Genomic DNA, 27,416 nt, shown 5'->3' with positions numbered 1-27,416 from the left:
CTTCGGCTGTGTTCGGCTCCGGCCCCGGAAGGGCGCCCATGGAGCTGGGACTGTCGCCTCGACTGACGGCTATGGCGCCACTGCTGGAGTATGAGCGGCAGCTGGTGCTGGAACTGCTGGACACGGACGGGCTGGTAGTGTGCGCCCGCGGGCTCGGCGCGGACAGGCTCCTGTACCACTTCCTCCGGCTGCATTGCCACCCGGCATGCCTGGTGCTGGTGCTCAACACGCAGCCGGCCGAGGAGGTGCGGCGCCCGCGCGGGGCTGAGGGGACCCCGAGAGCGCTGGGGGCCTCCCGAGCGGATGCAGGCCCCGGCGCGGATGCGAGGCCTCTCAGGGCAATGCGGGTCCCTGACGCGGGTGGGAGGCCGTTGAATGGGGGTTCCTGGGCAGTTGCAGGTAACTGACAGGGATGCCAGAGGTCCCGAGGAAGAAGCGGTCCCTGACGGGGGCGTGAGGACACTGAGAGGGATGGGAGGGGTCCCGAGGAAGATGCAGGGCCCTGATACGAGTGCAAGGACAGTGAGAGGGATGGAGGGGCTCTGAGAGGCGTAGGGGAGTCATTTGAGGAGAACGGGGTTGGAGAGAACGGTTGGAAGTCCGCAAAGGAGATGGGTGTCTGGCGAGGGAGTCCCAGTGTTGGCTATTTAAAGGGTTTGCTGGGGTCAAAGGAGTGATTCCCTAAAAGGGGTGGGGATGCAGGAATCTGAGAGTCATGGGGAGCCTCGAAAGGAGATGCTGAGGCTGGGAAGAACAGGGTAGGGAAGAGGAGAGACTGAGGGGTTCTCCAGGGCTGTGGAAGGCGGGGCTTAGGATCAGAAGGGAAGGGAGCTGGAAGCTGAGGGTACTGGGGAAGGTTACCTGGCGTTACGGAGGAAGGAGGACACTGAGGACAGAAGGGGGATTGCACCTGTGCTGGGCTGTTGACAGGTGACCTAGCTTGCTCTGACATGTTTGATGAGCGCCTAGAGAGAGCAATCTGAGAAGAGGCACCACAAGCTCCTTGAGGGTGGGGACCCTGTCCACTTCATTAGGTACCTTCAGTGCTTGAGGTGGGGCTTCGCGCAACCAGGGCCCCGGTGAGGGTAGTGTGGAACTGAGGGTGCACAGGGCCAAGGCCCCACTGACGTGATGAAATCCCCAGTAAGGTGGATGCAGACGGAACTAAAAGTCTAAACACTGCCTGGGAAAAGGATGTCTTAGTTATCTTGTTATACAGTATAAACCTGGCTTTGGTGGGAAGTATTTTGCTAGGTCGCAGAAGTCTTCACCCAGGGTTTCAAACGCCTTTTCTGTTGTCATTAAAATGCTGTGACAACTCAAGTGCAGTGATTCCTTCGTGTAAACTCCAAAATGAAACAAAAAGAAGAAAACCTTAGTTAGATGGAGACTGGTTGATCAACATAAAGTAGTAAACTTGCTTTGTATATTTGTAAGTTCATTATCTCAGAGAAAGGCAGCCCATTATTGCAAATACAAATGCCCGCAACCTATTAAAAACCGCCTTGTATCCAACAGCTTGCTAATCAAGTTTGGTTTGATTTAGGAGTATTTTATCAATCAGCTGAAGCTGGAAGGCGTCGAACACCTCCCTCGCCGAGTAACAAATGAAATCGCAAGCAACAGTCGCTATGAGGTTTACACTCAAGGAGGTGTGATATTTGCAACAAGCCGAATACTTGTGGTTGATTTCTTGACTGACAGAATACCTTCAGATTTAATTACTGGTAAGAATTTAAAACCTTATCAATATAATTTTGTCCCTTTTTTTGGTCCCTTCTGCTAAACTCAAACCTTCTTGTGGATGGCACTGGATGTTTTTGCTTAACACTGTGCTTCCAGCCATTAGCACAGCATGTGACACGTTTTAGATCCTCGATAAATATTTGTGTCCTGAATAAGTAAATAACTGTAAGATTGACTGTTCCTCATTTTCTAAGCTCATATTCAGTAAATACGTGGTAATTGGGTGGCATTTGTTTTTAGAACCTAATCAGACTTGAAATGTGTATAAATACTCTGTATATTTCCTAAATGATTTGGTTTTCCTCTTTAGAGAATATTTTTCCCCATGATGTGAAATTAAACCAGGCAGTTGCTTAATTGTTTTGAGAAGAATGTTTTAATATTAGCTAGAATTAATAGACAAAAGGAATTATTTATTATTATTATTATTTATCCTTTTGGAAACCTTTTCTGATTTCCCCAAAGCTATTTAAGGGGCCCCACCGCAGGTTACCCTGTGCTTCTCGTAGTGCTCAGGACACCGTGTTATATTTACCTATTTACTTGTGTGTCTGGCTCATAAATAACAAGCTTCATAAGCACAAGGAGCAACTTGTTCGTCCAGGTAGCTGGGATGCATGAGTATACTGTGATCTGTGGCAAACTTCTAGAAGGCAAAGAGACTGAGGAAATTTGTTATTGTACTTCCCACTGTGCCTATCATTTTGCCCTGAGCCTGAGAGACCCTCAAGAAATGTTTAATGAATGAACATATGAATGAATGAGTGCCTTATATGGTGCATGGTGAGCTGGTTGAGGAAATGTTTTGTTACTCTTTTGTAACATTTACAGCTTTTTAATTTATTTATTTATTTTTTAAATTTATTGGGGTGACAATTGTTAGTAAAATTACATAGATTTCAGGTGTACAATTCTGTATTACATCATCTATAAATCCCATTGTGTGTTCACCACCCAGAGTCACTTCTCCTTCCATCACCATATATTTGACATTTACAGCTTTTATAAGCAGAGGCACAGACCATGCAGTCACAATCACTGGACTTTAAATGATAATGCCACTGCTTACATGCAAGTTACTTAATTTTTCTTGAATTGTTTTCATGAGCCCCAGTTCTCTCATTTCTTAAATTGAGAGAATAATGCTTCCTAGAGTTATTGTAAGGATTAAGTAATTTAAGATAAAATAATTTGCTTTGCATAGTGCCTGGTACATAATAAACACTTAATGATTAAGTGTTCATTAAAAAAGGAATGACATTTTATAAACAAAATCTTGATACATCATAAAGTCTTTTACTGTTTGCTGCTTTCTTGTATGTTTAGTTTTATTTTTCTTTACTTTTTTATTAGGGTGGTGCAAAAGTAATTGCAGTTTTTGCAATTACTTTTTAACCTTTTAAACCGCAATTACTTTTGCACCAATCTAATAAGTTGATGAAAAAAAGAAAAGTATTGAAATGACCACTAGATGTCAGTATTGCTCTTTCTGTAACAGCTCAACCTAATTAGGCAGAGAGCAATCTGAATCAATGTCCAAACCAGAGTTTATAGGTAGTTCCTAATTAAAAGTCAATTTCTGAATGACTCAGTTTACTCATCTGTAAATTGAAGACAGTAATAGTACCTTCCTCCTAGGATTATCGTGAGAGTGAAATGAGATAAGGTATGAAAAATTCTTAGCATCATGCATGGCACATAGCACGCCTTCTGTGATTACTATTTGTTATGATCCTGTCTGTCTTCAGGCAGTTCTTTAGTGAAGGAGACAGATGTACAGAAGTAATCACAGTACGAAATCACAGTATGAGCTACGAAATGTTATCTCATCAAAATTGAAGTAAGCTTTTGTAGGACTAGATTTGCCCCCAGAAATATGGCCTGCTTCTGTTGTTTTTATTTTTTTTTAAAAGGGGGTTGGAGGGGTGGGGCTCACATGATGTCACTTAGGAAAAACCGGGCTTTGTTCTCAGACACACATGATTTGGAACCTTTGGTCTCCTGTTACTTGTTGAATGACCTTGACCAAGCTATTCCCTTTCCTGGTATAATAATCCCTATCCCATAAAATTCTTGTGAGGATTAAATGAAATAAAAATCTCTAAAAGTACCTAACTCCAAGGCCTGGGATATAATATTAGTTCTCTCTCCTTCCTCCTTCTGGGTTCCAGAAGAATGATAACCTTTGAAGGACAACATTTTCTTAAATTGAGGTTCACCTTTTCTTTAGTTCACTTTTATTATTTTTAATTTTACGTAATATTTCAATCCAGACCAGTAAGCATGGCCCAGTAGAGCACTTGGAAAAACCTGCCTACAGTGGGTACAGAATCTCTTCTGAGTAGTAAATTAGTTATATACGTGTATTGGGGTGATTGAAAATCCTTTGTCTACAAATTCCGAAATGACACTATTACTTTTTACCACGTTTGAAAAGCAATTTGCTTAGCTAGAGTAAATGTTAGCTCCATCTACCTTAATCCACAAGGAATCTGAATTGAGTTTATTGAACTACTAGAAGGGGTCGTAAATTACTATTAGTGTCATTTTCTGGACCCTAGGAGTGATGAGAACTGGAGCAAAAACATGCAAGTTCATTCGTAACAAATATAGATATAGTAACTAGCTTGATTTAGGTCTAAAAAGGCTACGAATCATCTAGAATAATTCAGGTTTTAATCCAGAAATGACATCTATGCACTTCTATGTCATCTCATGTCTCTCCCTAATTTATCACTATTCACACTGCATCAAAACAGCACATATACCAAAGGTCATTTGGTCCCGTACTCATTTTATAAATAAGGAAACATGTATAATTGTGCTTGTTTCTGTGATTCAGAGGTGTTCTTATCATACCCACACCAAAAAAACATATGTATTAAATGTATTCATTAAAGGTTTTTATTTTAAATAGATTAATTTACCTCTCAATCGAATATATTCTGATTCAATTGCGTATATTGAGTACGTGGTTCAAAAATTGAATAAGTGATGCAGATGTTGCCCAGACTTCTAAAATGCAGCAGTTTTGTGTAGTCCACCTCTGATTCACACATAACAGAAGAATTAGTGACCCACCTAGCTGTCAGAAATTCTTCCCCGGCTCTGCCAGACATGCCCCACCCCAGGGCCTTTGCTCGTATTGTTCCCTCTGCCTCGAACTCTCTTCGCCCTCTTGGTTACAAGGCTCACCTACTCATCTCCATCCAGCCTGACTCATGTGACCTCTGTGAGGCCACCCTACCTAAAATTGCAAACCACCACCCCTCACACATACTCCCTCTGTTTCTCTGATTCATTTTTTCTCCTTAGCACTTATCACCGTATAACCTATTAAATATTTTCCTTATTTATATTGTTTATTGGAAGTGCGCTGACGATAGGGACATGGGTATTTTCTTTGCGACTGTAACCCCAGTCCAGGACAGTGCTTGCCGGTGCTCAGAAGGCATTCAGGAAACTTTGATGAGGAAGTGAATGAAAGTAAGCCTGGAAGCTACCTGTCGGTTCTGCAATTGAAATTCTAACTTCCCCCCTTAGGCATCTTGGTGTATAGAGCTCACAGAATAATCGAGTCTTGTCAAGAAGCATTCATCTTGCGTCTCTTTCGCCAGAAAAACAAACATGGTTTTATTAAAGCCTTCACAGACAATGCTGTTGCCTTTGATACCGGTTTTTGTCATGTGGAAAGAGTGATGAGAAATCTTTTCGTCAGGAAGCTCTATCTGTGGCCAAGGTAAATCGCCTTATGTGATGAATTCTTGAGAGAGGACCTGCTGGAATATAATCTTGCACTTTAACGCAATATAAAAATTTACTGTAATTGGACTTGATACGTGCTAGTCAGCTTCATTACAAATGCATCCGAATGTGCGTACTGTATGGTCACCACATGTGTGATTCGTTTAAAAGGAGAGATTTGATAGTACTTTTTCTAGTAGCCTGTTGAATCCATCTAAATGCTGCCACTTTATCCTTTCCTGTTCACTTAGTGAAACCTCCAGGTAACTATCTAGAGACTCGCATACACAATAACTGTAGGTGAGCTACAGATTTATTGGCTAAGACACCCACTTCCACTTTGAAAATTACCCATCAGGGAAATAAAGCAGGAAGATTTTGAAGAATTTCTAGGAAAAACAGGTTTCAATTTTCAAACATTTTGCAACCTATGCTAACAGGTATTGTGGTTATACTGTATGGTAATTAAGAGTAGTTGTGGTCTTTTCTGTTTCTTAATGATCCCTTATTTCAGGGATCAACATACTTTTCCGGGAAAGGGCCAGATTGTAAAGATTTAGGCTTTGCAGGCCATGTGGTCTGTCAGGTACTCAACTCGGCTGTCAGCATGAAAGCAGCCATAGGACGTGAACAATGGGTGAACCTGTGTTCCAATGAGACTCCAAAAACAGGCACGAGGTTTGGCCCAGACCATCTGTTGTTGACTCCTGCCTTGTTTGAATAATTTCCATTCATTGAGGTTAAAAGTATTCCTGAAAACATTGTCGTTTTGCTTTCCATTTTGTTTGTTTCTTAATTGTGTTTACACGAAGACTAGAAATACATAGCTGTTGAAACTCTAGAAAACGTTTGAAAAATATTTGTCTCTTTAGGTTCCATGTAGCAGTAAACTCGTTTTTAGAACAGCACAAACCTGACGTCGTAGAAATTCATGTTTCTATGACACCTGCCATGCTTGCCATACAGACTGCTATACTGGACATTTTAAATGCATGTCTCAAGGAATTGAAATGCCATAACCCATCACTTGAAGTTGAAGATTTATCTTTAGAAAATGCAATTGGAAAACCCTTTGACAAGGTACTCTATTTCTTTTCCTTTTTAAGCATAGTCTCTTATGTTATTTTAAAGAATGCAGGCTATTTTAATATGTACAGTGTTCTTAAGAAGAATTTGCTGTTATAATAGAATCGGAGGTGATTTAAAGTACAGCTCCTTTGGTTTACTGGAAGGTAACAATTTGTAGTAAAATACGTGGGTTGGCATATAAGCACAACTCTGATTTTTGCAGCAATTATCTCTTATTTTAAGTATAATTAAAAGGAGAATAAATAACCTTTTTGCTCTGAAATTACAACATTTGGATATCTACAGGTAGAAGAGTTTTACATAACAATGCTTCAGGATTTATGATTTCTTGTTTGGAATAAAATTAATATGGATGAGTTTTCATTACTGAGGATTATGAAACTTGTTCTGTCTTAAAATTACATTCTGAATTGAGAAAATGGTAAGACTCTAATTCAAGGAACTTTCATTCTAATTTTTTTCATTATAGATTAATAGTAACACAGATACATAGATATCTGAGATTGAATCCAGAAAACGCTGACTTTTTAAGAATTCCAGGCAGCTTTTAAAAAATATATTTTGGTAGAATAAGTTCTTGTCTTGTCTTCAAAACTCTGAATCAACCTCTTTGTCACTGGAAATAATGCAGAGTGATTATAAAAATGGAAAAATTTAGCTCTTCATTTTTCTGATTCTTCCAAAAAGTCATTTTACTGTGAAATAATAACACATAAAACTAATCTCATGTGTTGCGTTCCTCATTCTTAAAATAAAGTTTATTATAATTTAGTGCATGGTGAAGCAAAAAAGAAAAAAAAAAAACCTTCACATTCTCTTAATATAATATGTATGTCCCAAGAAAAACAAACCATAGTATGTTTTCCACTAAATCTCTGTTTGTCATCCCCTGGCTAGTAAAAGTCAAAATTTTAAATATTCTCTTAGTAACTACACCTAAATATAGGTATAATTTGCATCTTGTTTGAAAATTTAACTTTTGTAGATGATTTTACAAACGAGGCATGTAGTTAAATGTCCCCGTTTGTCTAGGACAGTCCCAGTACCTGCCTGTTGTCCTGGAGTAATTATTAATAGTATTATTTCATTTTCCCAAGAGTCCCAGGGTAGACAATACATGAGGTGCTCATCCAAATGTTACTCCTGCTCAGCATCAAATTTGTTAGATAGGATGTCACATAGCTTCCATATCATGCTATAAGTATTATCCTTTGTAGTTTCAGAATCAGTATATGAAGCAAATGTGAATATACATAAATGTGGATATGTAGCTACCCACATGATATGTACATAAAGTGGTTCTTCGTCTTAGGCAACTTTCTAGGATCTTAAAAAATATTCCAATTTAGTCAATTTGTTAATTTAACAATTTAGTCGATGTAACTATTTAACAATTTAGTCGATTGTTAATGTAACAAATATTTTTCTGCCCCTGAATCACACTTAAAAAAAAACCAAAAACTGAACATCTTTTGCACCAACAAATTAAGTACATTGTTATTTAATTTAATGCCATTTAGTTTCCCTGGTTTATACCCCTGCTCCATTGTCCAACTGGATCCCACAATTTTATCCATCCAGGGTAGGGTCATGGCAAACTTGGCAGAAATTGAGTGTGTCTTAGCTACATCCTTTGACTCTTCCTAAAAACAAATATTTGATTATCTGATGGTTAGCAGTCCTTTTCTCTTTTGACTAGTAGTGTAAGTACGGATAATTATGAATTTACTCTGTCTGATCATAAAGAATCTAATGATAAGACACTCTTCTTTATGTTTGAAAAGATAAACATTATTAGAACCTTAGAAACTGAAATTTTCTATCCACTTCCTTGGAAGATAATGTTTTGTTTTGTTTTGTTTTGTTTTTATTGTGGTAAAATATACATAACATAAACTTTTCCATTTTAACCAGTTTTTGGGTATACAGGGGACAATGTTTGTTGAAAATATAATCTGTATTAGTAATAGCCATATTGAACATATTTTAGCAGTACTAAATTTTATTCTTGTTTTAGACAATCCGCCATTATCTGGATCCTTTGTGGCACCAGCTTGGAGCCAAGACTAAATCTTTGGTTCAGGATTTGAAGATATTACGAACTTTGTTGCAGTATCTCTCTCAGTATGATTGTATCACATTTCTTAATCTTCTGGAATCTTTGAGAGCAACAGAGAAGGCTTTTGGTCAAAATTCAGGTGTGAGATAAAAATACTAATATTATTCTAGGAGCTGATTTGAATAAAGTTCTGGATTTTGTAGGGGAATCAGGTGTGGGGAGTTCTAGATTCACCTACATGGTGTACTCAGGTTTCAAACTACATTTTATGTTCACCGCACAAGGATGTAGATTTTATTGATAGCTAATGTTTCCACCTACTCTACTTCTGTTCTATATAAATATAAATATTTATATCCATTCTGGGCAATCTTATTTCAAGAAAAGACTGAACGTCTTACAGGCAGTCCCCAACCTAGAAATAGGTTATGATCTAGAAGTTTAGTTGTTGAGAACTTAAAATTCATTTTCCACGAAGAAACAGCAAGGTAGCATGGGATTTCATCAGGTCGGGTGCTGAAAACGAAAGAGAAGAGATGTGTAGGGAAACATACACATACAACTGGTCCCATCTTGCTTTCCTACCAGTCCCCTCCTCCCCACACTGTTGTGGCCTGTTTTATTATGTGGTGAAACCGGTCACTTTTCAAAGCGTCGTCCATGGGCTCCTGAGGCCAAGATTTAATATGACTAATAGTTTTCACTGTTTCAGCAGAGACATTCTTGGGTAATAAACTGCAAATGTGCAGAAACGAAGGATACATTGACCTCTAGTACGCTTTGGTTCTGCTGCGTTGGTCGTGCCCAGGCACCAGCAGTGTTACCCACCAGTGCTTTGGCACCAGACATGTCAGCACAGTGGACAAACGTCAAATAATGAGTTAGTGTTATTATGAGAATAGTTTCGAGGATACAGACCCCCTGAAAATACCTTGGGACCTCCAGGGGTCTGTAGCCCGTACTTTGAAAACCACTGGTCTAACCCAACAGTGACAGAGGCCCCACTAAGGGAGAAGGTGTGGTTTGGAGGAGAACAAGATGGCAGCCAGGCATATATAGAGGTCATGTGAGCATCAGAGATTCTTTAAAATTAACCGTAAATTGAAGGGTTGCTTTTTTTTTTTTCACTTTTCATATTAGGTTGGCTGTTTCTTGACTCCAGCACCTCGATGTTTATACATGCTCGAGCAAGGGTTTATCGTGTTCCAGATGCCAAAATGAGTAAAAAAGGCAAAATGTCTGAAAAGGTGGAGATTAAGGAAGAACAAGGTATCTTGTAGGCCTAAGTCTTTAAACGTGTCTCTTATTTAAGTATTTGGTGTGGAATTGCTTACCAAGTTACACTATAATTTTAAATCATTTTTGGCCATGTGAAAAATGGGTGCCTGTATGATAAATGTAGGTTATATGTAGCATATGTAATGTACGTTAAAAATATTCACCATGTAAAGTGTTAGAATTCATTACCAAAGGAGTCTAAATAATGAGTGCCAAGTGTCAATCAAGAGATTTCTGCTGCTGCATAAAAACTATAGATTTTTTTAACTTCAGAGTCATTACTATATTGGGCACTTAAAGTCTTAGTGGACCATTTTAACATCCTTTTAGCTTTTAGAGGACTTAGATATACTAGAATGAGACAAATGTAGATTTTATTCCAATACTCGTATATTAGGTATAATATCATTGCTTTTTAATTAAATTTATTGGAGTAAGTTTTGTTAATGACATTATATATGTTTCAAGTGTGTAATTCTATAATGCATCATCTTTGTATTGTATTGTGTACTGACCATCCAAAGTCTAGTTTCCCTCTGTCACCATATATTTGACCCCCTTTACCCTCTTTCTCCCCTCTGGTAACCACAATACTGTTGTCTGTGTCTCTGAGTTTGTTTGTTTTGTTTGTTCGTTTGTTGCTGTCTTTATATCCCACATATGAGTGAAATTGTACGGTTGTTGTCCTTTTTCCATCTGACTTATTTTACTTAGCATGGTACTCTCAAGCTACATCAAACTAAAAAGCTTCCACACAGCAAAAGAAACCATCAACAAAACAAAAAGGCAACCAACTGAATGGGAGAAGATGTTTGCAAACGATACCTCCAATAAGGGGCTAATATCCAAAACGTATACAGAACTCATACAACTCAACAACAAAAATATCATTGGTTTTTTTAAGGCATGGGATAGGTTTAATGCTTGCTTTCTTTCTAGTACAAAGGTCTATTTCAAAACTTAATTATATGTATTAGTGATGTGAAATAAAAGTTTGATTGTTGTCTATTTCTATTCCATGTTCAGGATTGTGAAAATCATGGGAATTTTAGAAATAACAAATACTGTTGTTTTCTACTGATTCCTTTATTTTGTATAGCAGGTGGTATATAGCATCACAGTTGACAACTAACACAAAATCATCTCTTATTAGTGACTGTTAATTATCACTTTCTATCAAGGCATTATGAAATCTCTATTAATGTTGGTTTGAAGTGTCTTTCACTTAGAGCAAAAGGAGACATTTTCCAAGGAAGCAAATTCTATCCGTCATTCTGAAGGAAGCACAAAGGAATGGGCTTATGGAATGACGTTTGTGTTAGGTGTTGTTTAAAAGCCTTTGCAGTACTTTATGGATAAAAATTATCGCATACAATGAGATTATCTTTTATTTCTATACAGAAACAAAAAAGGAACTGGTCCTAGAAAGCAACCCAAAGTGGGAAGCGCTGACTGAAGTACTGAAAGAAATTGAGGCAGAAAATACAGAGAGTGAGGCTCTTGGCGGTCCAGGTAGGAAAAAGGAGATGATGACATCTGCTTTTAAAATCGAGCAAATGAGTCTTTTTGATTAGCTTTTTAAAAATACCTTGTTGTTTTGTTTATAAAATGTAGAAGAATAAATGCCAAATGAACACCAAAATCCTAGCGGGAACCCTCTTTGTGTTCATTTGGTGTGATTTTCTCCAGGTTGAATCATTGTGTATTCATGAAAGCAGGGTTTTTTACTGGTTGAGTTCTTAGGACTTCTATTTAAAGACTAAGCTAATTTCCACATATATATTCACCAGGCTTGAAATCTGGAACCCCCAGGAGAAAGCTAAAGTGTCTTATGTTTTACGTTCTCAGCAAGAATCTTTCCAAAGAAGCCTGAACTATATTCTATGGAGTGACATTGACCTATCCCTAAAATAATTCCAAATTTTAGGACTGCTCTATTTAAATATGAGTATACTAATAAATGAGCACAGTAGACTAAACTTGAGCTACATTTGAAAAATAAAACCAGTAAAAAATAAAATAAAAGAAATATATTTTTAAAATATCTAGAGTCTTTGAACTACTGCAAAGCAATAGAGGCAAGCACATAATCCTTATATTAGTAAATATGCTGGTGATACTATCCCAGAACTTACGGTGCTATGATTTAAGATCCAACGTCATACATGGTCATCTTGAAAAAGTGAAAAATATGAAGAAAAAAAGAGAAGGGAAAAATGATGTCTAGTAGCCACTGTTAACATTGGCCTATTTCCCTCCTGTTTTTCTTTCATGTATTTTCTATTTCACATTGTTAAAAGTCATAGGTAGATATCATTTCTAGCTATAGAATTAATGAGTCAAATGGATACTAACATTTTTAAAGTTTTCAAGACATTTTACCACATTGATTTACAGAAAGTTTTTATCAACTTTCATTTCTTCTAGCAGTGTAAGAGCTTGTCTCTTTTTCACTTAGCTAACAATGACTACAGCCTATTTGTGTGTGTATACAAATGAATATAACAATTGTATTCGTTTGATTGGAGAAAAATGTTAACTTGTTTTAAATTTTGATGTTTGGTGAGCTCAATATTTTCTCAAATGCATTTCCTCTCTTGTGAACTTAGTTTCCTTTGTCCATTTGGGCTATGTCCTTAGTTTGTATTGGCTTTTTATATATTAAAGATATTAACATTTATCAGAACTGTTACATAAAGGTTTTTTCTCTTTAGTTTTTTATGCATAGTTTTTAGTCTTACAGACTCAATCTGAGCTTATAGATATTAGTCTCCTCAGAGATTTCTTCCATTACTTTTAAGCCTAGAAAATCATCTCTAGCCAGAGAGATGAAGAATAGTCACCTTTTTTTATACTTTAATATTTAACATTTGACTTTGTAATCCATGTGGAATTTATTTTGGTGTATAAGATCCTCTGGAAAGTTGTTCATTAAAAAAAGTTTCTTTAAAGCCTCCATTATACCATGGTTCTACTTTCATAAGACTCTATGTATAATTTCTGGCTTCATCTTTACTCAAAAGATTCAAGTAATCCTGCCAGAGAGGCGAAAGCATTTGGTAAGCCTTTGAGACCCTTTCCAAACAAATTGTAAATGTTGTATCTTTAGCTCCAAGGGGTAGATGCATCTTCCTTGTGGGGGAAGGGGCGAGGGGGCCTGTGGGTAATGGGAGGAGATGTGAGGTAATAGTAACATAACATCGTTTTCTAATTTTAGGTCAAGTACTTATTTGTGCAAGTGATGACCGAACATGTTCCCAGCTGAGAGAGTATATCACTATGGGAGCAGAGGCCTTCTTGCTGAGACTCTACAGGAAAACCTTTGAGAAGGATAGCAAAGCTGAAGAAGTATGGATGAAACTCAGAACGGAGGACAGCTCAAAGAGAATTATGAAATCTAGCAAAAGACCCAAAGACCCCAAAAACAAAGGAAGGGCTTCTACCAAAGAAAGGACTGTCAAAAAGAAAAAACGAGGGTTAACTTTAAATCAGATGATGGGGCACCCTGAGGAACTGGAAGAGGAAGGGGACGGCAAGGAAAGATGTCCTAGAGACGTAAGCAGTAGCCCAGAAAGCTGCTTAGAGGAAATTAAGCACGAGGAGTTTGATTTAAACCTGTCATCCGATGCCGCTTATGGAATCCTGAAAGAGCCCCTCACTATCATCCACCCACTTCTGGGCTGTAGTGACCCCTACGCTCTGACAAGGGTACTCCATGAGCTGGAGCCGCGATACGTGGTTCTGTATGATGCAGAGTTGACATTCGTTCGACAGCTTGAAATTTACAGAGCAAGTCGGACCGGGAAACCTCTGAGGCAAGTTCTAAAGAATATGAGCTGCATCTTAAAGGTTTCAGTTTCAGTTTGTTAGGATTTAACACAGAAACCATACCCATTGCATGTGGGTTTTCTTATCCTTAACATTCCATGATTATGATGTTGGTTAAGGTTATGAAGCCTCATTTTGCTTTCTGATGGATCTGGGAAGTTTGCATAGGAAGGGTGTCCAGTGTAGCACCACGACTAATCTAGGGGCCCCCTCGTGCTCTGCTTCCTTGCTGCTCTGCTGCTGTGTTCCATATTCTTGATGTATTGGTTTGTAGCTTATGGGGTGCTACATTTGAAGATGTCTAGGAAATATAATATCCGAACTTCTCCCCAAAATTAATATAATTATGACTCCGCTAAGTAATTTCAGTCTTCTAAAATGTCTTTCTCATAAATTTTAAGAATTGACCCAGAGTGACAGTCACATAAAACTAAAGTTATTAGGGGAATTATTGTACTAAGTTTTCTCCAGTTTCAAGAAATATCAGATGAAAAATCTACAGAAATATCAGATGAGAAAATGATGCCTCCCAGAGAATATAATGTTCTGGCTCTCCAGTTATCTGAGGGGAATAAACAGCAAAATTAACATCCTGAACTCAGTCTGAACCAAAAACGGAGCCAAAAGAAATTTTTCTAGCACTTTAACTAAGGCAGCCTTTCCTCATAGAGGTGAATGGAGGAAGTGGGTCAGGAATAATGCAGGATGAGGAAATTAGATGAAGGTGGTGAAATAATTACAGGCTGGTAAATTCTTCATACTTTGCTATTGGTTACCTTTATAGATAGCTTGTGTGTTGTTTTTGCCTGTGATATTTGCAAATCAAATGTCAGAATCTGAAGGGACCTGGGAGTTCAACCACTCGCTCTGTCAGTGGGAAACTGAGGCCCAGAAATGGAGAATGACTTGCCCTCAGCCACACGGCACGTTTGTGGGAGAGCTAAGACCTCTGGATTCATTGTCCAATGGTCTCTCTTCCCTGTTCAGACTTGAAAGGAATATACTCTAGGAAGATAAAATCTAAAAGAAAAATTGAGGGCTACAAGGAAAATATCTCTGATACAAGGTGAAGAAAAGGGACAGAAGAGGTAATTAATTCATCTTAGCAATAAACAAGACAGAAAAGCAGCCCTTTTCTAAGAGAAAAGCATACATCAAATTATTTTGGGAGGAGGCTGATGTAATCCATATGTCTTCAGTATCCGTGTGTTTATATAAAATGTGTGATGATTTGGTTCTGTTAAGATGAATAAAAAATAACTGAGAAAGTATTTGTGAAGATAAAGGTCATATAGATTTCATTTGTTTATTTTTCACAAATGTGAACTTTCATAAGCTCGTTTTTATGACTACTATCCAACTTTTTAAATGCTTATTTGGCAGAGATGCAAAGAAAACTTGAGAAAAAAAGAAGCCACTAAGATTTTGTGTTTTCTAATTTGTTTATAGTTATGAGGAAAGAATAATTCTCTCCCTCTAGTTATATTTCAATGTTTACCTAAACTCTGTTCCTCCTTTTGGCGGAAGAAAAAAAACAAAAAACCCACGTGGTAATGAGACCTTTAACAGGTGGGGTTTGGGCAGCTTCACTTCAGTAAGTATGTGATTAATAGAACCTTTTATTCGTAATCAAATATTTATTATGTGAGCACTCCAGGTTGCTGAGTTCAAATGCTGTGCTCTTCCTTTCAGGGATTAAAAGTTATGTGTTTGCAGCCTAAAAGAACTCTGTCTTAACTTGCAGGGTTTACTTTCTTATATATGGAGGTTCAACGGAGGAACAACGCTATCTCACTGCTTTGCGGAAAGAAAAGGAAGCTTTTGAAAAACTCATCAGGTAACACCTAGATCTGTATGAAAGCACAAACTGCATTGAAGGCCTTTCAAGGTCTGGGGGCTCCTCTGGGAGGCAGTTGGGTGGGTATCGAAGCGCTCGGGAAAGATGGAGAGGGAAGAATTTGGGGAGCATCGTGTCAAGATAAACCAGGATATGCAACAGCACCTACTTCCTTTTTCTCATCCCCGCTCTTCTCCACTTGCTTTCCACGTGGTTTAGTAGAATATTAGAAATGTGAGGAGAACTGCTGTTCTTGTTTGTAAAGAAGTATGACATAAAACACCAGAAATGTAACTAAAACACTACTTTTCTAAGAAATACATTCTTAAATAACTCTCTCCCCCTGCCCCATGCACAAGATTTCTCCCATCCCTTTGAATGATGATTTTTTTCTCTCTCTTATATAATTTCCATTGTCTATGGGTATGTGACTGCTTAATCTTTTACTGGGACATACTTTTACGACCTGATCTGTTCAGATCAATAGACTCACTCTGGGAAAATGTTTTTGAACAGGTGTGACATTTATCTGAACAGACATGTATGTTTTTGAGAATGAGTGTAATTTAATGTTCCCAATCCAAATAGGAAAGGCATTTCAGCTTAACATAAGGAAAATGTTTCTGAGTGAGAGGTTCGCAAGCTGGATGGCTACCTCTCACCTCTGCAAGTGTTTGAGAAATCGCATAACCTCCCACCAGGCGTGTTGTCAAGGAGCTTGTAGCTTGGTGAGGGAGGATGGATCAGATGCTCTCTAAGGGGCCTCCGAAGCCAGGGCAGGGTGGACGGGGCATCCTGGAGCTGAGCCAGAGATAAGGCAAGACCAGAGGAGACCATGGTGAGGGCTGAGTGTGACTGGGCCATCCCCGTCTTCCAGACCTCTGACACTGGCGATGTATCAATGGCAATGAGAAGGCACAAAACACTTTTAGTGGCAGTTTACCTGCCAGGGCCTAGACAAAATTTCAAAATGGAGAATGATCCTTCAACACTGGCTGTGGGCTCTCAGCATATGCATAAAATACACACGTACCCTAGTTTGTCCAGGGCACGCATTCCTGAAACCGGGTGTTTACCGAATCAGTGTCATTGAGTCCCTATGGAGGAGCTCAGCACGGTACCTGGCTAGTACCTCTGCCCTCCCTTCAAATCCTCTGTGATTGTGACAAGCTTTGGCCATGGATTCTTCCAGCTCCTAGTCATACAATGATTATTAATCTGTCCTTTCAGCCTATGAAAATATGTTTTCTATTAACGTGCTCTGTGTAATGGTTTATGTGGTATATGTGTGTATATATGTTTCTTGAAAAAAATATTTCAGAAAGCATGATAGCAAACCAGGTATTATACAGGCTACCTGTTCTTGTCCAAAGCTTTTAGTGGCTGTGTGTATCTTCTAGACCTTTGTGCTCCCAAGACTCAGTCAACAGTTATTTATTGAGCATCTATTATGTGCCAAGCCCTGTGCTAACATCAAAGTGCTGCAGTTACAGAGGTGCAGAAAATGTCTTTGCTCTCCTAGAGCTTATCCTCTAGTGGAAAAGACAAACCTTAAGTGACTAGGACCATTATAATGAATAGACTTTTGCAGAGTGCTGCTGGCTGCAAAGGTTAAAATGGCTGTAATAAGAGAGGGTATCAAAGAGACCTAACCCAGTGTGGAGCATAGGAACAGCTGCCCTGAAGAAGTGTTACTTCAGCTGATCCATGAAGAATGTGTGTTAGTTGCTATGTACCATGTTTCCCCGAAAATAAGACCTAATCGGAAAATAAGCCCTAGCATGATTTTTCAGGATGACACCTCCTGAACATAAGCTGGAATGCGTCTTTTGGAGCAAAAATTAATATGAGACCGGTCTTATTTTTGGGGAAATATGGTAGGGCTTATTTTATATTACGAGCATCCTGAAAAATCATGCTAGGGCTTATTTTCCAGTTAGGTCTTATTTTGGAGGAAACACGGTAGATGAGCCAGGCAGGAGGGGTTGTGTTGAACATGGGTGTGTGTGAAGGGTCAGGTGCAAGTGGCCTGGTAAGGATTTAGGACTTCAAACAAACAAAACAAGCAAACTCATAAATACAGAGAACAAACTGATGGTGGCTAGGTTGGGGGGGGAGGGGACAGCAGACAGACCTGGGTGAAAAAGGTGAAGCGATTGAGAAGCACAAACTGGTAGTTACAAAATAGTACAGCACAGGGAATCTGGTCGATAATATTGTAATAACTATGGGTGGTGTCAGGGGGTAGTAGGCTAATCAGAGGATCACTTTGTAAGTTATATAAATGTCTAATCATTATGCTGTACACCTGAAACTAATATGATACTGAATGTCAACTATAATTGAAAAATTAAAAAAAAAGTTTTTTAAAGACTATCTAGGACTTGTCTCTAAAGGCAATATGACAGCATTGAAGAGTTCTAAGCAGGAAAGTGACATAAGTCTATTTCCAAAGGCTTTTTTCTGGCATCAAATGAGGAATGGATGGCACAGGAAAACCAATGAGGAGGCTATTGCAATTGTCTGATAAGTAAAGGAGGGAGGTAGCCAAGATCCTGTTGAGGGAGAGAAGGGAACAGATTTAAGAGCTGTTTAGGAGATGGAATCAAAGAATCAACGATAACTGGATGTGGACCAGGACCTCCTAAGCATGCCTTCCCTTTTGAAAACAATCTTAGCCTAAGGATGATCAAAGTCACTGTCGCCCAGTTAGAAAAGAGCACACAGAGCTAAAATATTCAGATTAGGTTATTGGTGTCCTGTTGAGGGTCGCCAAGACCACCCTAAGGCTCGGTGACGCACTAGAAGGACCCATGGGAATCAGAACAACAGGGATGCTCACAGTTACGCTTGATGATAGCAACAGGATACAGACTGGAATCAGCCAAGGGAAAGAACACGTGGGGCAGAGTCCGGGAAGAGCCAGGCATAAGGGGAGTCATACAGATGTGCCTGATCCTCCCAGCAGCAGTGTGTGACAGGGACGCTCCCCCGAGCCTAGGGGTGCAGTGTTTTTATTGGGGGTCTGTCCCAGAGACACAGAGTACCCGTGTTATAGACTCCACCCCACTCCCCCACCCCAGAGCAAAAACGGGTATTCACCATAAATCACACTGTTGGCATAAAGCATCTGATCCAACTGCTGCGGGTGGCCCCAGGCCTCAGGCTCAAAACCCTCTTATCAGGCAGCATATTCCAGGGGCTCAGAGCTCATCTCCCAGAAACCGGCCAAGGGGCAGTCCTGAGGAGACAGCCTTTCCTGGGAATGAGCCGGCTTTGAGCAGCCCAGGCCTGCCTGAAAAGTAAGTCTGTGCTCCAGGCCTCCTTCACGAGGGAGCCCAACCTCCAAGAGTACTTTCAGTAGGTTGTAGCAAGATGTTGGGGACCCCATGTCGTCCCTGGTTTATACAAGTGGTTCTACACATCAGAGGGCTCGGTGATAAGGTCTGGATACGCCTAGTGTGTATCAGAAAGCTCACGTGACAGAACCTGGGATATGAACAGTCTCCTACATTTCAATCTGTACAATAATTTCCGTACCAGGTTTTAAGGTAGTTTTTCCATGGTCTGGCATAATTTTCTAAACTCTCTCAATGGTGATTGCCTACTTAATGTAAGTTAGATCTTCCCATGTTACACGGCAGTTGTCAGATGGTTACGAAAACCTGGGGAATTTGAGAAGTGTTTGTTTTGAAAAGCAAGATATATGTGAGGTGCGTTGCTGAAAGAGAATTTGCACTGGGCCTGTACTTGGAGAAAAACTTAATGTGAGAGTAAGATAAGGTGCTTTTGCCAGGACGCCCGTGGGTGACGTGGTAAGAACAAAAGCAGTGTGACTATTGAAAATCACCAGAGAATGAATCAAGTGGGCTGGCAGTGGAGGGACTGTTTGGATTAAACATCAGTAGATTACAGATGACAAGTAAAGAGAACGAAAGATTACACTTCTGAGTATTGGTAACAAAATGCTCCCTAGGTAGAAAAATTAGTAACAACAGACTGAATATACATAGTTTTGGAGAAGTCACTGCTTTTCAAAGGAAGGGGTAAGATCATTTAAAATGTTAGTTAGAAAATATCACAGAGTGGGTTAGCATAAGGGCTTAAATAAGTGCCCATTTGAAGACTTGTTCATCAGCACCTCCTCCGTATATCGTCATGTTGTACAAGCCATTCAGATATCGCTGAAGATGTTAAAGCAAAAGTAAGAAACCTCAGTACTTGAAGTGGACTAGGAATCTGAATCTTTAAATTCTTTATGTCCATCACATAGAGTAACTTGAATAATTATGCTAAATGTTGAAAACAAGGGACTGAATATTTATAATTATTGCAAATTTCTGTTAAAATCGTTTGCATTACTGGCTAGGAAGACTTAATATTTTCTTCACAACCGTGGTTTCATTTCAAGAGTCTATTTTTTTCTCAGATTCAATTTGCAATTATAACATTTTATAGTAAACTAACTGTTTTATTTAACAATATTAATTGAAACAGTTTGCAATCATTTGAAAGTAAATCTTTTTTTTTTTTTTCAGTATAATCAGGGATAATTAGGAGATGAGGTTATCACATTACAGGAAAAGTACACTTATAATAACAACTAACATTTATTCCATGCCAGGCACTGTTCTGAGGGCCTTATGTAGGTTGTGTAACCCTTTGCTTTCTTGTTTTTCTTTAAAATGGAGCATATTTAATGGGGCCTCCTACCTGGAGTTTTTCAAATCAAGGTCATATCATAATATGTTTTCATTTTCTTAATCGTTTATTTATTTATTTATTAGTTTCAGGTGTACAAAGCAACATACTAGTTAGACATTTACACTCCTTGTTAACCCCCTCCCCCAAGCTACCTCTGATGTCTTATATAACTGTTACAATACCCTTGATTTTTTAACCATCCCTATTTATGATTACTCTGAAAATACTGGAATATAAATCATTTAAATTATTTTTAATGCTCAATAACACATTTGTATGTTTTTATAAAAAGTTCTCAATAATCTCTTCTGGCATTTTTGTACATGCTTATGTCATGTCTGAAAGTGTTTGAAGGACACACAGAACAGAAAATAAACAGCAGCTTATTTGACTGGAAGATCGGAAGTAGTACCCAACCAAGAAATTTCTTCTTCCTTTACTGATCACTTGTGCATATTTACTTCTAATGTATTTCTTGTATTCTCTTTTTAGCACTACAGTCATGTAGATCATTTTCTGTATTACAATTTACAAAAGATTGAAATCTGGAATTTTGAAATTAGTTCAAAAAAATCTTTGAAATGCTTTTCTCCCCCAGGGAAAAGGCTAGCATGGTTGTCCCTGAAGAAAGAGAAGGCAGAAGTGAAACAAACCTAGACCTGGTAAGAGGCTCCATGTCTACAAATGTTCCTGCCGACACTCGTAAAGCAGGTGAGTCCGTCTTGCCCTTTACCTGTAAAGGAGGCTGTGAGGTCCCAGAGTTTCTTCAGAGTCTTGGTTTTGTTGCCAAACTTCAGAATGGATGTCTTCTCCCATCCCCTGTTAATCATGTGTGCTTCCTGAATCAGAGGCGCCTCATCAGTAATGTAAGTGAGGCTGCGTTCTGTGACCCCAGCTTGGAAATCAGTTACGTTCCAGAGTTGCTTGTAAATGTGCTTAGTTAAGACTGAGAGTGTACTTTTTGCAAGGAAATTTTTTAAGTGCTGATCAGGTTCTTAACCAGAAGAAGAGCGTTTAACTCACGGATAAATAGATCGGAGTTGTTTGAAGCATATTCCCACTTCTCTTTCTGGATTTGTTTCTTGCTTCTTGGCGCTTCTCTAGATCACAGGTGTGCAGTTCTCTCGTTTCTCTGCAGTATCCAAAGTGTGGCATGCCACCATGACCTGCTGAATTCCAAGGGCACCAGGAGCCAGGAATAACCATTTCCCACTCTCCACGTCCCTATTTCCCCATAGCAGCAGCTGACATCAGCCAAGTGGCATGAATGAGGACAGCAATATGATTGAGTTGATTTAACCTTTGGTGGGGTAAGCACAGTTAGAGCAGTGGGTCTCAGAACTTAAGAATACTTAAGAATAACCTCAGATCACCTAGATTGACAGGCCTCCGTCCGTAGACATTCTGATTCAGTGGATCTGAAATGGGATGAGCAGTTGAGGGGCTTCTGATGGAAATGGTTCTTGGATCGTCCTTTGGGAAACACTGCCTCAGAGCATCTAGGTCATTTTGAAGAAGATTCTTATTAACTCAGATAGTTTGGTGACATTTCGTGCAGAACTTCAGAATATAAAACAGTATGAAGGAAGATAGGCTTGAGTGTGTAGGTGCCGCACAGAAAGCTATTCACAGAAGTGCATCCTTTTGAGTTTAGTTCTGTACATCCTGTTAGTTTCCTGCTGCTACTATAACAAATCACCGCAAACGTAGTGGCTGGAAACAGCACACATTCATTATCTTACAATTCCAAAGTCCAGATGGGTTTCACCAGGCTAAAACGGAAGTGTCAGCAGGGCTGCATTCTTTCTGGAGGCTCTAGAGGAGACCCCCTGTCCTTTCCAGGTTCTAGAGGCCGCCTGCATTCCTTGGCTCATGGCCCCGTCCTCCACCATCAAAGCCAGCGGCTCCAACTCTGGCCTTCCTGCTCCCCTCTTTCACATATGAGGACCCGTGGGCCTGCCTGGATAATCCAGAATAAGCTCCCAGTCTTGAGATCTATAATTTAATCATATTTGAAAAGTCCCTTTTGCCATGTAAAGTCACATATTTACAGATCCCAGGGCTTAGGACATGGACGTGTTTGGGGGCCGTTATCCTGCCTACAACAACCACAGCCCTTGTGTGGTCTTCAAGGTGGCTCATCAGCATCCCCTGGGAGCTTGTTGAAACGCCGAGTCTTAGACCCTATCCCAGACCCAATACAGAATTTGTTCTTTACCATGTGATCTCAATCATATGTGGGATGTAAAACAGAAAGCAACAAACTCATAGACAGTAGAATGATGGTCGCCAGAGGGGAAAGAGGGTGGGGAAAGGAGAAAGGGTCAAATATATGGTGACGAGAGGAGACTAGACTTTGGGTGGTGAGCACCCAATGCAGTGTACAGTGATGTGTTCTAGCATTGTACACCTGAAACTTAGGTAACCTTATTAACCAGTGTACCCCAGTTAGTTTAATTTTTTTTTTTAAAGAGTACATCTGGGTGGTAGGAACAATAAAATAAAGAAAGAAGGAAAGAATTTGCTCTGTAACACGAGCACAGCCTGGCACAGCAGAGTGTGAGGAGCTCTGTTCTTGTTTTCCCAGCTTCTTCCATTTTCCCGTCTCTGATGTCATTGATAAACAAGCACTCAAAACTCCAAAACCGTTCACAACAGCTCCTAAGGCAGTTTATTCCGCGAGCATGGTTAGGCACCTACTGTGTGCCAGGCTGTGTCCTAGGGATTGGGGATACAGTGATCAGTAAAATGTGGTCAGTGCAATGATAGGGGGCTGGAGGGGAACAGCAGAGGGAAAACCATAGCAGACGCTGGTACTTACGAATCAGCGTAAATTGTCTTTATTTAACTCTGTATAAACCTTTTTGAAACTATAGAAAAATGTGGAATAACAACAACACATTAGGTATTGTGTAACCGTGCATCAGAGGTTAACAACAGAAACACAGATTTTAAACTTTGTGCCATTGCGACACTGCTTAAAATGCCCCTTTTTCTTCCTTAGGTGGACAGGAGCAGAAAAGCACGCCGCAGACTATAGTTGTGGATGTGCGCGAGTTCCGAAGTGAGCTCCCATCGCTGATCCACCGTCGGGGTATTGACATCGAACCAGTGACCTTAGAGGTCGGCGATTATATTCTGACTCCAGAAATGTGCGTGGAGCGCAAGAGTATCAGCGACCTGATCGGCTCGTTGAATAATGGCCGCCTCTACAGCCAGTGCATTTCCATGTCCCGCTACTACAAGCGCCCGGTGCTTCTGATCGAGTTTGACCCCAGCAAGCCTTTCTCCCTCACTGCGCGAGGTGCCTTCCATCAGGAGATCTCCAGCAACGACATTAGCTCCAAACTCACGCTCCTCACCCTCCACTTCCCCCGGCTCCGCGTGCTCTGGTGCCCCTCCCCTCACGCCACCGCTGAGTTGTTCGAGGAGCTGAAACAAAATAAGCCGCAGCCGGATGCAGCGACAGCCATGGCTGTCACGGCGGATTCTGAGACCCTCCCCGAGTCAGAGAAGTACAATCCTGGTCCCCAAGACTTCTTGTTAAAAATGCCAGGGGTCAATGCCAAAAACTGTCGCTCCTTGATGAGCCACGTGAAGAACATTGCAGAATTAGCAAGCCTGTCGCGAGACAAGCTCACAGGCATCCTGGGGAACGCTGCAAACGCGAAGGAGCTCTACGACTTCCTTCACACCTCGTATACCGAGATTCTCTCCAAAGGCAAAGGGAAGACATGAACAGTGGTGGCTGTTCTCTTATCCCAGGACTGTGCTTGCCAGCTGCACTAGGCCGTTATTAATTATCAGCCCCTTAGTTCATGCTCTTCCAGTGTTGTTAAGGATTGTGCCGTCTGTTTCCTAGGTCGGGGGACCAGAAGCCAAGATTCCTCCCTGAACTTTGCACTTAGGCCTCTTAATTTTCCCATGCCAGCTGTCCTCCCTTCCTGCTGTCCACGCCGGGGGTCATGTGTTCAGGTTTTAAATGAGGTGTGTCAGGATCAGGTAAGGTTTCTACAAGTGTTTCTAGAAGGTCACTTTGGAGACAAGCTGACATTTACGTTTCCTACACAAACCGATGCAGTCGTGTTCTTCCCCTCTGTCTGGAGAGGGGCCCCTGGAACACTGACACGGAGATGTCCCTGCCCTTCCTGACCAGTTTGTCTCCACCACACGGTGCACAGCTGCGTTCTTCTCCCACCTGTCTGCCTCCAAGGAAAACTCGTGGGGACTTTCCCCTATGAATTTAAGACAGCCACCTCTAAAATGGCTGATTAATTTTCTAGTCACATGAATAGATGTAGATGTACCCCTCAGGTGTTGAAAAACCAGTATTTTTAAAACATGAAATGAGTTACCTGTTTGCAGAATTGGATGGTGTAGATGAGGAACCCTTAAAATTCTCCGTTTTTACAGATATTTAGCCTCCTAATCCCAGAGATCTCGATAAGCCCAAATGGCTAGCAGTAGTCTTAAGACGTCCTCTTTCCCCAGCCTCTCTTCACGTAGCCTCAGAGCACCAGCTCTGTGTCCTCTAGAAACGCGAGGTAAGCTCATCCTCTCTTTGATGCTCTACTTCTTACGCTCCTGTGCCCGAGCACCTCCCTGCACCTCTGTGTGAGGACAAACAAATGAGTGACCCGCAATACAATACTTGCTCGGCCTGCCTTGAGTTGAGATACAAGGACTGTAAGTATATGGAAAGTCAATGCATGGATTATATAAACAGTCGAAAGAAATCTAGGTAGTTAAAAAGTCATGAAGAAAACAATCTCATTCTAAACCTCTTTCTGATTTAGTTTAGCTTTTTACTGAGATGTACATGCAGGGCACTCACGGCATCTTTGTGCAGTTTTTAAACTTTTATATTTAAACATTCTTAACTTAGGTATTATTCCCATAGTTAGTAACGAGGAGTGAATTTTCTACCTCAAGAGCTGATACAGGCATCAGTTCTGCTAGCCTTCCCGCGCAGTCGGACGTCTCGACAGCGTCAGCCATGTTTTTGTTTGTCACCCCGTTTGACCTCAGAGGACCATGTAACACAAAGTGGTCTTCACCTTGAACAAAAGGACTTTTAACTGCCATCCCCAAACTGAACGTCTCTCATGTTAACATATGTTAATACTGTCAAAGTCTGTGTGGCTTTTAAACTATACCAGGGTACTACAAGAATGAATTGAGGAGTATCAAGGTGCCCTGTTGGTTATCGTAGAACTCTACAGTGATTTGGAGGGTAGAGAACAGGACGAGAAACAGACATTAATTCCCAGAAAAATAAAGATTTGAGCTACTGATTTTGTCCCCAGGTTAAGAATATACCCTTGAGAATAAAAAATAAAAATGTCAGGTATACCTATGTTAACTTTCACTTTTGTTACTGTGTCTTTAAGGGTTTAGTCGTAGTTAAAAGTACATTAAAATAGACACACCATCTCAAATAATCATGTTTATTATAATTTTTCTTCAACCTGTTCTAGCACTTCTGCTTGAGGTGTATAATTTTTATTTTTTTCTTCCTGTATAATTCCACCTGCCTTTTATTGTTCTTTCATTGCATAAAAGGAGAATCCTAACACAGTACATTCTTTGATAAGGGTTTCACTCCAAGTTAAGTTTTCAAAAATAAGCTCTTCTTAAATCTACCGTTTGTCCTTGTCATCTAGTACAACAGATAACAGTGCCAAGTGTATTTAGAAAGTCAGTGTACTTGGCTCCCAAATTCTTGATATTTGCCATTGTATCTACTGGACTTTTAAAGCCAGATGCACCATCACGTGTATTTGAATTATGAACTCTGCCCTGGGCATTATAGATGAAAGGCTCTCACTGCCAATTCCTCTGCCAACTAAATACATATATTTTAATGTGTCTCCAGTTGTGGAAAACCTTCAATACAACGATCATGTACTTACTTGTATCAGATTTTTTTACAAATTTTTACAATCTAAGAATCATTGGCAAAGGAACTAGAAATACACATAGTTGCAAAATGACTATTTTATTTTGTAGCATCATTTTGTTGGCTTTGCCTTTTTCTTTCAGAATCGTAAGTATCCAGTTTACTTATGAACTCATGCTTAGCTTTTGAAAAGCGTTTTTTAAAAACTTGAGATCAGAATTCTATTTTACAAGATTTTTGCATAAAAATTTGAGCATATGAAATATTGTGAGAAATCATTTTCAATTTTGTTTGTTTAAATCATAGTGCCTGTCTTTGTATTTCCTTAAAATTATACAAGAAGAAATAATTTTTAATAGTGGCCATAAATAGTGTTCTTTTGGCAGTAAGGTGCTGTTTCTTCAAGCTGAGGCTTAGTAGACTGTATGTCTACATATGTTTGCATACATCCAGAGAGCAGTTTCCCAGCTCACGAGGGTCTGAAAATAATTGTCCCATTCATCAACCCGTTGGAACCCAGAGGGGTAAGTCTAGATTTGGTTGTGTTGAGATAGCAGTGTAAATTAATAAGTGGCCTTGAGCAGGAAAATCTACACTGAAGGAAATCTGAAGAAGTAGGTGGGGGAGAGAGGCAGATACTATTAGTTTTCGCTTTTGTTTTTCAAGCATAATTTGATTTTCCTTTTGCTTAGAAAACTCTTTAGGGAAATTCCCTTTTCTTTGGTGTTCAGTTTAACCTAGAAATGTCCTCTTAAAAACCAACATTGTAGGAAAATTCTTTTTTCGGGCTTGAGTATATGAAAATGTATCCAGATGTCGACATGAGTTGTCGTTTTTCTTGATTTTTTCACTTTCTATTTTATTTTATAGCTCTTTCCTATTCAATGCTCAACTTCAGTACTTAATTTACCGCCTTTATCCACAGGTTACTGGTGGCTTACACCACTGTTGCTTTTTGACTTTAAGGGGTGTAAGCCAAAATCTGGATGGGAGGGAGACATAAATGGTTTGTATCAATTTGTAATGGAGTTCGTGTGTTTGTTTTTAATAAAATGTGTATTTATTCAGTATTTTCCTCAGCATTCTGTGGACAAAGTAAAAATTGTATAGTAAACGGGCATATATTCCCAACGCATTATATTTACCAATTTGTTGGTAAATATAATTTAAAATTCAGAGGATATTTAATTTGGTTTCTTTTTTGTTGTGCAGAATAAATGATTAAAGCTGAA

At 39.7% G+C, this 27,416-nt stretch overlaps 1 protein-coding gene across 1 annotated transcript; it reads left to right on the top strand.

Moving 5' to 3' along the window:
- On the top strand, positions 1-27,416 carry ERCC4 (ERCC excision repair 4, endonuclease catalytic subunit). Its single transcript, XM_019750677.2, has 11 exons — positions 1-245; positions 1,547-1,727; positions 5,290-5,485; positions 6,363-6,570; positions 8,597-8,777; positions 9,779-9,907; positions 11,318-11,428; positions 13,134-13,731; positions 15,489-15,581; positions 20,884-20,996; positions 23,290-27,416. Exons 1-11 carry the CDS (start codon positions 39-41, stop codon positions 24,021-24,023), a joined length of 2,751 nt encoding a protein of 916 aa, XP_019606236.2. The 5' UTR covers positions 1-38; the 3' UTR covers positions 24,024-27,416.

The sequence above is a fragment of the Rhinolophus sinicus genome, linkage group LG18 (assembly GCF_036562045.2).
Source record: "Rhinolophus sinicus isolate RSC01 linkage group LG18, ASM3656204v1, whole genome shotgun sequence".
Classification (NCBI taxonomy): Eukaryota; Metazoa; Chordata; class Mammalia; order Chiroptera; family Rhinolophidae; genus Rhinolophus; species Rhinolophus sinicus.
This window is presented reverse-complemented; position numbering and strand designations above follow the sequence as displayed.